Source organism: Podarcis melisellensis (genome assembly GCF_964234715.1).
Source record: "Podarcis melisellensis genome assembly, chromosome: 10".
Taxonomy (NCBI): Eukaryota; Metazoa; Chordata; class Lepidosauria; order Squamata; family Lacertidae; genus Podarcis; species Podarcis melisellensis.
The window spans coordinates 48,546,716-48,558,089 of NC_138542.1; the positions used below are offsets into that span (position 1 = coordinate 48,546,716).

General features: G+C 45.3%; 2 protein-coding genes across 3 annotated transcripts in view; both read left to right on the forward strand.

Moving 5' to 3' along the window:
- Nucleotides 1-11,298, forward strand: part of TMPRSS6 (transmembrane serine protease 6) — a 32,527-nt gene extending 21,229 nt beyond the window's left edge. For both annotated transcript variants that reach the window (XM_081928246.1, XM_081928247.1), the window contains 8 exons: nucleotides 4,429-4,574; nucleotides 5,104-5,202; nucleotides 6,213-6,326; nucleotides 7,404-7,520; nucleotides 8,334-8,502; nucleotides 9,101-9,372; nucleotides 9,884-10,020; nucleotides 10,206-11,298. In XM_081928246.1, the coding sequence (XP_081784372.1) occupies nucleotides 4,429-4,574; nucleotides 5,104-5,202; nucleotides 6,213-6,326; nucleotides 7,404-7,520; nucleotides 8,334-8,502; nucleotides 9,101-9,372; nucleotides 9,884-10,020; nucleotides 10,206-10,367 (1,216 nt within the window). In that variant the 3' untranslated portion in view covers nucleotides 10,368-11,298. The remainder of the gene's footprint in view (nucleotides 1-4,428; nucleotides 4,575-5,103; nucleotides 5,203-6,212; nucleotides 6,327-7,403; nucleotides 7,521-8,333; nucleotides 8,503-9,100; nucleotides 9,373-9,883; nucleotides 10,021-10,205) is intronic.
- The window catches only part of SSTR3 (somatostatin receptor 3), a gene marked incomplete at its 5' end in the record, with an annotated part of 238,607 nt that overhangs the window by 114,410 nt on the left and 112,823 nt on the right, over nucleotides 1-11,374 (forward strand). The gene's annotated exons all lie outside the window — the stretch shown is intronic.

Genomic DNA, 11,374 nt, shown 5'->3' on the forward strand with positions numbered 1-11,374 from the left:
ATCATAGTCTTCACCAAAACGCTGTGAAAATCCCTGTGCTACAAGTCTAGCTTTGTAGCGCTGCACTTCTCCTTCTGACCCCTTCTTAACCTTGAAAACCCATTTACTGCCAATGGCCTTCTTACCGGGAGGCAGCTCAGTGAGTGTCCAGGTCTTGTTCTGATGCAGTGCATCCATCTCCTCCTGCGCGGCCTTCCTCCAGAGACTGGCTTCTGCAGCTGGCATCTCCTGTATCTCTTCCCAAGTGGAAGGTTCCTGTGGAAACGCCGACCCTGCAAAGTAGGACAACCGTAATGGTAGGACACCTTTGTTGGTTCTGGACGAGCGTCTGACCTCTGGTTCTGCAACCGCATCAGCTTCCTCATCCTCCTCCAACGCAGGCATGTCCCCATCTGAGTCCTCATCTTCGTCTCTGGTGCCGCCAGGGTTCTGGTCCTCTGCGTCTTCTAGTGTGTTGCCTGTAGGGGGCGCTGTAACACTCGAAGGCAGATTATTACTTTGTGGGGTCTCAAAAGGGAAATATACAAACTCTTGAGTCCTTTCTGACTCATCTGAAGAATCCACAACAGTGTTCTTAGTGTCTACTTTTCCATATTCATCAAAATAAACCGCATGGTATGCATTTGTCTTACCAGTTTGTAAGTCCATAATTCTGTATCCTTTGCCTCCAGAGGCATATCCCACAAGGATACCTGCTTTTGCCCTGGAGTCAAGCTTGTGTCTGTGTTCTTTGGGCACGTGGAAGTAACACGGACTTCCAAACACACGTATGTGCGAAAGATTGGGAGCTTTCCCATGCCAAAGTTCAAATGGTGTGCGCTCTGCACCTTTAGTTGGCAGTCTATTCTGCAAATAGACCGACGTGTACACTCCTTCGGCCCACAGCTTCTGTGGCAAACATGCATCCTTTAGCATGCACCTTGTCATGTCCATAATGGACCTAAACTTTCTCTCAGCTATGGCATTCTGCTGTGGTGTGTAAGGAATTGTGGTTACGTGTGCAATTCCTTCCTTGGCCAGGAGAGCCTGTGTTTCATTTGAGCAGTACTCACCTCCATTGTCACTCATTAGCACAGCTGGAGCTCTTTGGAATTTATTCTTGACCATGGCAATGTATTCCTGGAGCTTGTCCACTGTCTCACTCTTCTCTTTGAGGAAATATACAACACAAAATCTTGAAAAGTCATCCAGAAATATTAAAATATATCTATTCTTTCCCAGTGAGGGAACATTCATGGGTCCACATATGTCAGTGTGCACTATGTCAAGCACTTTGTTGCTTCTTTGTTCTGCACAACGTGGAAATGAAGGTTTTACAGCCTTCTCAGTAATACAGCTTATGCACTTTGCTGGAGCTTTGTTGCTCTGCTTTACCTGCAAACCTCTTACAAGATCTCTTTTCTGTAGATCCAGAATGACGTTGGTGTCTCTATGTCCAAGCCTTCTGTGCCATAGGTCCAGATCTGCTTCATCCTTCTGGCTGGAATGTGCCACTTTTGCAGACTGATTCTCTGAAAGATCAAGCTCATATACACCATTGATTAGCTTTGCTTGAGCAAACACTTTGCCATTTCTAGTCACTTTACATTCTCCATTTCCAAATGTGATCTGGAAACCTTTCTTGTCCAATGTGGACACGCTGATTAAATTGCAGCTCAGCTCTGGTACGTACAAAACTCTAGAGATTGTGTTCTCAATGCATTCATTGTTTATATTGCATTTCAGACTCATGGAACCTGCACCTTTTGCTTTAACAATGTTGCCATCTGCAATCTCAATTTCAGATCCTTCTTCATCATTTATCTCATTAAAATAGTCCTTTTTATATGAAAAATGTGAACTGGCACCTGAATCTAAAATCCATTTATTACGTCTATTCTCACGATTCTGGACTGTTAAATTCCTTTCTTGCAGTAGCCATGTGCATTCACATTTCCCCTTCTTTTCTCCTTTTGGCTGAAAGGGGTGGGGTTTCTTTGCTTTAGGAGCCCTGCAATTCTTTGCAATGTGTCCTTCTTTGTTACAATTGAAACAAATCACTTTCTTAGGCATCTCTTTCGACTTTGTAAATTGCCTAGATGCATAACTACTGTCTTTGCTTCTAGCATTTCTCACTGGAGATTCAGCTCTATCTCTGCATTCTTCTTTTAAATAACCAATCAAGTCTTTAAAAGTCAGACCTTGTCTATGATCCATCAAACTTACAAATGCGCTAAAGCGTGGTCCAAGTGATGATAACAAAAATGCTATCTTTGTATCTTCATCAAAAGCTTTGGGAGTCAAATCAATTCTTTGAATAATCTCAGTAAACTTGTTGATGTGCTCTGTGAATTCCTCTTTTGAATTCATCCTCAATCTGGTTAATTTACACACCAAGTTTCTGAAGCAGTTTATGCTAGATTCTCCATACACGCGCTCAATATCTCTTAAGATTTGAGATGCATCGTCTGTACTATTTATTAATGATAGCTGCTCATCACGAAGTCCACTCAAAATTATGTGTCTAGCTTCGCTGTTCATGCGTTTCCAAGCACTTATCTTGGCTAAATCCTCCTCAGACGATCCTGTAGGCTGAGGCTTTAAAGCTTCCAAAATGTGCTTATAATCTAAACATGCTATCAAGCGCTGCTTCCAGTGTATGAAATTGTGTTCATTCAGCACAGGCATTCCTAGCTTTGCATCACTATCAAAAGCTGCTCTAGCCATCTTAAAATCCAAAAATTTGAAAATTCTTCAAAATTTCAAAATTTCTCAAAATTTTAAAATCAAAATCTCAAAAATCTCAAAATAATTCTTCACTGCCTTGGGTCACTGTGAACTCTGAGGGAAGGGGGGGGTTGCTTAATCCCCACTGCACAATGGAACAAAGGACCATGTGCTTACCAGGAAGTTAACTCAGAAAAATACTACTCAACTCAAAATCACAATCCAAAGCAATCCTTCAAAAATACGCAGAAATATGCAATACTGGGCCCATAACCCTTTGTTGGGAATGTTCTGGGGTGCAGGAGAGGATATATTGACTAATTATATCCTTATCCAACTTGTGCTAACAAGTTCCCAAAATATCAGCAGAGTTTATAAACATTCCCTTTTTAGTTTGCAACGGTAACGTGTGCACAGGTTCGCTAGAACCTCTATAATAATTACTCTGGTAATTTCCCCTTTGATCCCTCTTAAAATACAAGACACTACACAGTCTTTATAAAAGTATAAAAGAGTTTACTCACGTTCTGTTCACAATATGATCCCAGAAGGCACACAGACTTAAAAAGGTAAAATACATTTAGAATCTATCTTGTAGCAAGATAGTCCTTATCTCCTCTCTTGGCTGGGAGCCAAGAGAGCATCCTTAGATGTTCCTCATGGAAGGAAGATGACAGCGAGAGGCAAGAGAGAGAGGCAAGAGGCAAGAGAGAGAGATGGCTGCCTGCCCTGTGCTTTTATCATTACCTGCACAGGTGAGGCCACACCCACCTCTGGTCACATGCGGAGGAAGTCCGTCCCCAGGAAGTTTACCTGCTTGCTGGACAGACATCCCTCCCCATGTTCTAACATGTACACTCTAGGAATGTTGTCATTGACTGCTCCTGTGTTTTACATCCCACACTTACTGGAAGGTAGAGGGAGGAGAACAAGAGGGAGGCAGTAGCAGTGATGTGGTCGATGCAGTGCAGTCCAGGATTCCTGCTGGTGCTTGCACCATGCTGACCTAGCTGACCTAGTGTCAGGCTTGGGGAATCGGCTTCCTCCCCTGTGGCTGTAGAGAATAAGATTAAATGAAAGGAATGCCTTACCAGTTAGAATCTTTAATAATCACAGTAAGAGAACAAAGGACACATCTCCAGGAATGGCGGTGCTCCCAATTAAGTGTCACCCCCCTCTCCGTCCCTATTAATCTACGTCACTCCTACATCTTGTAATCTGACCTTGTAGCCTCTGCGCTTTCTGTTCTGACACTTTCTGAGCTCTCCATGATTTTGGAGAAGCGGGGTGGATACTACCCAGAGACTGTGAATCTGTTAACTCTCTCTTCTAGTGTTTCTTCTGCTAACTGTTCCCCATCTGGTACGTCCCAGCTTCTGCCTTCTGAACTATGCCCCTCTGCAAACCACTGTTCCAAATCTATACTGTCCTCCTGCTCCTGGGAAGATTTAGGATTGGGTGTGTGTGTGTGTGGCTTCCACCATTTCCCCTCAGTGCAGCCCTCCTCAGCACGGTCCCTGACACCTAGCTGCTACTTTGTCCCTTCCCCTCTACCTCCCAATAAGCAGCAGCTCTGCAGCTGAGCACTGCCACCCCATTGCACTGTCCACTGCTGACCAGCAAACTTAACTAGGGTGGGAGGCTCAAACATGGACTCAGCCTGGAATGAACACTTTGCCAATGTCATATTCTCCTGCCTGCTCTTCTTTTCATTTTCACCAGGTTGTGTGGCTTGCGGACTTTGCAGGCCTATGCTGAAAGGATCCCTGTCGTGTCCAGTGCTGGGGTCACCATCAACTTCACTTCTCAGAACTCCCTAACGGGGCCTGGAGTGCAAGCGGCTTACAGCCTATACAATCAGTCAGACCGTGAGTTCAAAACATGCAGTTTAGCAGCTGATCAAAGTATTAGGGAGAAATCCCATCATACCCTGCTGTTGGATCTTTGCTGTCTTGAGGGGTATGCATGCTTTATGCTCAATGAGTGTTGCAATCTGTGTGCCAGGCTGGGTACACAAATAATTCAGCTTTGAGGATTTGGCGAGCGCCCTGTTGCTATAAACATGCAATGCAGATAGAATTCAGAAAGGCTGCAATCCTACCTTTCCTTCTCATGTCCCAGAACTTTATAACATTGATTTTGAAAACCTATACTCTGCCTGCCTCCAAATGGAACTTGAGGTGGGTTAGGAGCAGTAAAATAGAAAAATAATGCATGCAGTATTTGAACTGACCTTTAACTTAGCATGCGGACAGCACAGCCCTATGCATCTCTACTCAGAAGGTCGTCCCATTAAGTTCAGTGGGGCTGACTTACTCCCCAGGTAAGTGTGTAGGGGATTGTAGACTGAATGAACTAACATTATTTTATTTTATTCATTTATTTTGCTTTAAAAAGCATGCCCCAGCGAGTTCCTTTGTTCCGTGAATGGGCTTTGTGTGCCAGCTTGCGACGGGATCAACGATTGCCCCAATGGATTAGATGAGAGAAACTGTGGTGCGTGGCTATTTACTTTTTTCATTCTCCTCTATTCACACTGTTAACTGCCCTTCCTTAGCAAATGCCCCTTCAATCCATCCTTGGCCAGTACTGTTGGTCAGCTAAACCCAAGATAGAACATTGGAGGAGGGAAGAAAGTTTCTAAGGCAGCCTTCCTGAACCTGGTACTCACAGTTCTTTTGCATTCAAACTTCCATCTGCCCCAGTCAGCACAAGAAATTTGTTCTAAGGAGTTAATCCGCTCTGATCAGAAAGCCTCTGTTTGTCATTTGTTCTCATCCATAAGTTCGATCAGCATTAGAGATATTCCCTTGAATCTTCATTCTGTAACATTCTATTGTTTGAGGGGAATATTTATTGCTTGTTAAAGTATTGATACCCTGACTTTCAGCTTCGTAGTGGGGCTATGAGCACTAGTGCAAAGTGATTTCAAAAACTGATAATAAAAAAAACACACACAAAAAAATACAAGCTGAAACAGAGAGCAGCAGCAGGAACATTATTAAAAACAGCAAGTAACCATTGTAACACTAACCACCAGACTAGGGTTTCTGCAATGTGTTATTGATGCAATCATAGTGGCATAGTGGTGGGTTTATACTGGACCATCCATGCATCATTCTGCTTTATTAGTTGTTCTGCAAGGCTTCCCCAAACGTACTACATTATTTCAACATAGAGCAACAAAAGCAGGACAAAAAAAGAAACCAGAACATTTGTGATATAAAAAAGTTACAGAATTTCAGCCGGAAGTTATGAGACATGCACTGATTGTAAAAGTAGCCGTATGTCCAAGTTGGAATTTTTGCAGACACAAATAGTATTCAAAGTGGGATCGTGTATAATTGCCATCATGAGCACAAATCATCATGAAAGCACAAAAAAAGCACAATGGGAGGGGCCCAAAATAAAATAATAGTCCGCCCCACCTCTGCCCTTCTTCAGCTTGAAGACTCCCAACACCCATCTCAGTCCCTCTTCTCTTCCTGTGTTTTGAAATTTGCCAGTATGCCCTGCAAAATTCCAGTGTCAGGAGGACAGCACGTGTATTGAGTTCTCCAAGGTCTGTGATAAACACCAGGACTGCATCAATGGGAGTGATGAGCAACAATGCAATGAAGGTAATGGAGTCAGGAACCTACATTAGAATACCATTCCAGAACTTTGGCGTCACAGGGCAGAGTGTTAACAAAGGATACTTATTTATCCTTCTGAATGTTATGTCAATGTCACTGCATTGCCAATAGTGATCTTCCTGCAGCAAACAGCTTCTTTGGGGATAAATAGCAGTTTCAGTGGGAAGATGACACGAGGATAACAAGTTAACCCTTTCCCTCCTGGATTGGGGGTTCCTCCCAGTTGCCTTTTTATAAAAACACATGGCCACTTCTAAGCATTTTAGTGTTTTGCTTTTTTAAAAAAAAAAAGGTTATAACATAACATAGTTTGATCATACTTTGTCCATAATGTATCTGTAGTGTCTCCGTCATATCACTTGTCCAACCCCATCAACCCCAGTATTTACACCACCCATCATTTTGCTTCCCTCCGCCCCCTTACAGCTGCCTATTCCGGCCAGAGAATTTTTGATTGGGCAAATTGGGGAGGGGGAGAAGTCAGGCATGTTGGCCTATGCCTGAGGTCAAGGAGGGCTGTACCCCATTTCTCCCCCCCCCCCGAAAATATAGGCCACTTCACTATTTAATATTATGGGGCAATTGACCATGTAATTTCCAGTAGCAGTCAGGGGCCTGGGGCAATGCTGTTTATCTGACCTCATGTCACTGCTGTTACCATGGTGTGTTGTGAAGAGAAGGGGTAAGGTGGCAGTGAGGTCAGCATGGCGTAAGCAGAGCAGCAGGAGCACCATATAGTCTCCACCAATATAACCTCACCATTTCATCCTTCCTAATGATGGCAGTGGCGGGAGGTCAGGCAAGCAGTGCTGCATGCTAGCCACTAACAGTCTGTATAGCACACTGCTGGTGCCAGGCAAGCATTTTGGGCATAGAGAAAGTAGTTTTAGCAGTGGATGGTATTCAGTGCTATGCCTACTCAAAGTAGGCCCATGACATTAATATACACAACTTAGATCCATTGATTTTAATGGGTCTACTCTGTTTAAAACTTAGTTGAATACAACCTGGTAGAAGTAACACTTCCCCTTCCTTTCTACTTCCACAAATCTCTCCTTCCAGGAGTTCCCTGTGGACTTTTCACTTACCTGTGTGCTGATGGGAGCTGCGTGAAGAAACCCAACCCTCAGTGTGACTCAGTCCCTGATTGCAAGGATCGCTCTGATGAGATGCACTGTGGTGAGATGTTAATAGAAGATCTGCCCTAGTTAAAAATAGTGTGGGCAGCCAAATCAGAGGAGACCCTTCTATTTATAGTGGTATTGGCAGAGGGGCTCTAAAGAAGATCCCTCTGTCATGAGCTGAGTCCATGGGGCCTCTGCCCATACACACTAACCTGCAAATAAGTCCTATTGAACTTAATTGGACAGGGATGGGGAACCTGTGGTTCTCCAGGTACTGTTGGACTACAGCTCCCATCATTCCTGACCACTGAACATGGTTGATAGGAGTTGTAGTCCAATTATCTCTAGAGAGAACCAGGTTCCCCCACCCCTGTAACAGGGCTGACATTTGAATAGACATGCTTAGGACTATGCTGTTAAAGCAAGTATGAGGAGCCTGTGTCCCTCCAGATGTTGATGTGCCAGGACTCTCGCTATCTCTGACCAGTGGCCATGCTGACTGGGCCTGATGAGAGCTGGAGTCCAGCAACATCTGGAGGGACACAGCTTTCCCATCCCTGTTAGCATCTCAGATGGTAATAATGATGTCTTGCTAATAGTGCTGTCAGGGTGGGCCTTCAGGGATGCGGCAGAAGCACTGCAGTTAAATGCTCGGCTTGGAGATGATCCAAAATGCTTGGTTCACATTATGCTGAGGCACCATCCTTGCCTTTCTGCATCAATAGTATTTGTTTATAATAAGCACAAGGCGAACATGTTTGTCTGTCTTCTGAGGTGATGATTTACAGGAGGTGCCAAAAAAGATGGGGATGGCTCCAGTCCTTGTTTTTTAAGGACTTGATTTTAAGTTGTTTCCCTCTTTCCTCAGACTGTGGATTGCAACCTGCACTGAACCGCATTGTGGGTGGTGCCCATTCTGTGGAAGGGGAGTGGCCATGGCAAGCTAGTCTCCAGGTGCGGGGTCACCATGTTTGTGGTGGGACACTGATTGCAGATCGCTGGGTGATCACCGCCGCTCACTGCTTCCTGGATGACAGGTGAATAGGGGTGATGGGGAAGGAGAGCTGGAACCTCTAGATAGGATACAATTCAAGTAGTTCATTAGCCACCACTCAGATAAGCCTCCCATCTCTACCTGATGATGTTTGGGTCCACGTCTACTGTTATTCTGGGCCTCCTTTATTTGACTCCAACGTCCCCCAGGGTGAACCAGTCAGCTCAGAATGCAACAGAATTCTCCAGCTAAGGAATTGTAATTGTAGACCTCTGCAGATAGGGGGCACACTGCTAATGGAAAAGGGAGGAGGCCACAGCCCAAAGGGACCCAAAGTTCACAGGTTCGATTCAGGGCATCTCCAGGTGAAAGGCTCAGGTAGCTAGTAAGGGGAATAACTGCTGCCAGTCAGAACTGGTCACCCACACTGTGAGAACTGGATGCCGGACTAGATGGGCCATTGGTGTGATCCAGCAGGCTCATCTTATGCTCTCAGTAGCAACGCTGAGCTAGGTGGATAATAGTGTGACCTGGTGTGAGGCAAGATCCTCCACCTGAGCAGTCTTTAGGGAGCTGGAGAACAGGAGTTGCATGCGTGCAAAGATCTTGCCGAAACCCTTCCCTCCCCTTTTGCTTTCCAGGCAGGCTTCCCCCACTGTCTGGACAGTCTACCTTGGCAAGCAGCTTCTGAATGTCAGCAGCCCAAACGAGGTCTCCTTCAAGGTGATTCGTATCCTGCAGCACCCGTACTATGAAGAGGACAGCCATGACTACGACGTGGCGCTGCTGCAGCTCGACCACCCAGTCATCTATTCAGCCTTCATCCAGCCTATATGTCTGCCTGCCAGCTCTCATCTCTTTGAGGCAGGCCTCCTGTGCTGGATCACAGGCTGGGGTGCAACTAAGGAAGGAGGTAATCCGCAGTATATATATATCACATCCTTTCCAAGAGTCCCCTTTCTGCAGCTTTAAAAAAAAAAGAATCTAACTGAAGCCATGCAATCAGCAGCAACCTTGCAAGAACACCTCTTGAGTTTTGCAGAAACGGTGCATGTACAATGCTTAGGTGAGTCCTGTCCTGTCAAAAACCCAACTCACCATCATAAAGTAGTATGACAAGCTAAGGCAGAATGTTATCGCTGAAACCTGCTTTGCAGTAAGATGCTCCCAAGCTCCCCCTAGCGAATCTTTCCAGAAAATCATGCAGGCGTATGGATGGTATTTCAAAGTATCGGGTTTGCCAATAAGCTTGTTTGGGGGAGTGGATATATGGGGAGGTTTTCACTGCTTCTCCTGCCTAAGACCTACTGAATGGGTAGGAAATGCAAATGTGGAATAAAATATGTGTTGTGGAGAATTTCATGAGGAGGTAGGATTTCTTTTTCCTTCAGTCAATCTTGCTGACCTTTGTACCCGACATGCAGGTCCCAGCAGTAAGATTTTGCAAAGGGTGAGTGTGCCGCTAGTGCAGCAGGACATGTGCAATGAAGCCTATCACTACCAGGTTACGTCCAAGATGCTCTGCGCTGGCTACCACGATGGAAAGAAGGACTCTTGCCAGGTAACTGGGTGCACCACATCCCACGGCACAGAAAGGTCTTCTCAGGCCCTTGCCAACAAACTTTCTTGTTTCCATGCAACTCATTGCATGGCCAGTTTCAAAGCACATTTCTCCGATTTGTCTCCTTCTCTTCCACTTTTTCCCCTTGACCTGACTGGTGTTTTTTCCTTCTCCTTTCTTCCTAGGGCGACTCTGGGGGACCCCTTGCCTGTCAGGAGCCGAGCGGCAGGTGGTTTCTAGCTGGCCTGGTGAGCTGGGGAATGGGATGTGCACGTCCGAATTACTACGGGGTCTACACCAGGATCACCAGTGTAATGGAATGGATTAAGCAAGCCACGAAGAGCTGAGGAAATGCCCAACCCTTTTTCTCTTTCGAGGCCATGCAGGCTGTGTGGAGGAGCCACCTGCAGGCCTCACCCCTCTCTCTCCCATGTCCTATATTTGTTGGGACATCCCACATCAGCTCATGTCCCACTTAATATTCAACTGCTGCTAGTCAAAGATACAATGCTGGGTAGCAGAAAGCATCTGCAAGGACCACAAGTGAGGTGGGACTGATATGAAACCCAAAATGTGAGGTGTCCCTGACTTATGAGGAACTGCAAGTTATGCTCCCCTGCCATTTGGTCAGTTGCGTCTTTGGTGCTACCAAAGGTAGTGTCTGTCATTGGTTTGTTTTCTACGATAACCAGAGATGGGTAATCTAAGGACAAGAATGGGGAGCCTTTGGCTCTTCAGCTGTTGCTAGATTCCAACTCCCATCCTTCCTGTTGGCTGCAGCTGATGGGAACTGGAGAAATGCTTAAGCCTTCACCTTAAGCACCCCAAAAACTTGGGCACTGATCCAGCACATGCTCAATTACTAACTAGCTACATTTCAAACATTAACTTTGGCCAGAGTAAAGCAAGTGAACGGCAGAAAGCATATTGGAGCTGCTCACAAGACTAGAACTCTGTGGAACTCTGCTGAGAGTGGGACGCAACCCCCCACAAAGAAAAATCAGTGGGGGTGACCAAAGAGTTTGTGGAAACACATAAATGCAGTGGGGGGGGATAATCTGAGGGCCCCCAGTTGCTGCTGGACTCAGTCTGCCACCATCTGTAACAAGCGATGTACACTTTCTAGAAATCTTGAGGACTGGGGCAGGGCGGGGGGTGGAGGGAAAGAAAAAGAAACCAAATATATGCAATACTAAGCTTCTTATCAAACCCATTTTTACTGCTTTACCAGCATACATCGTCTTATAACTTAAATATAAAATTGTAGCATTTGACATATTTATGAAATTTGAAATGATCAATGCCTTAGCTTTGTACAAGCAATATTGCAAATGTAGCCAATTGTGGCCTATTT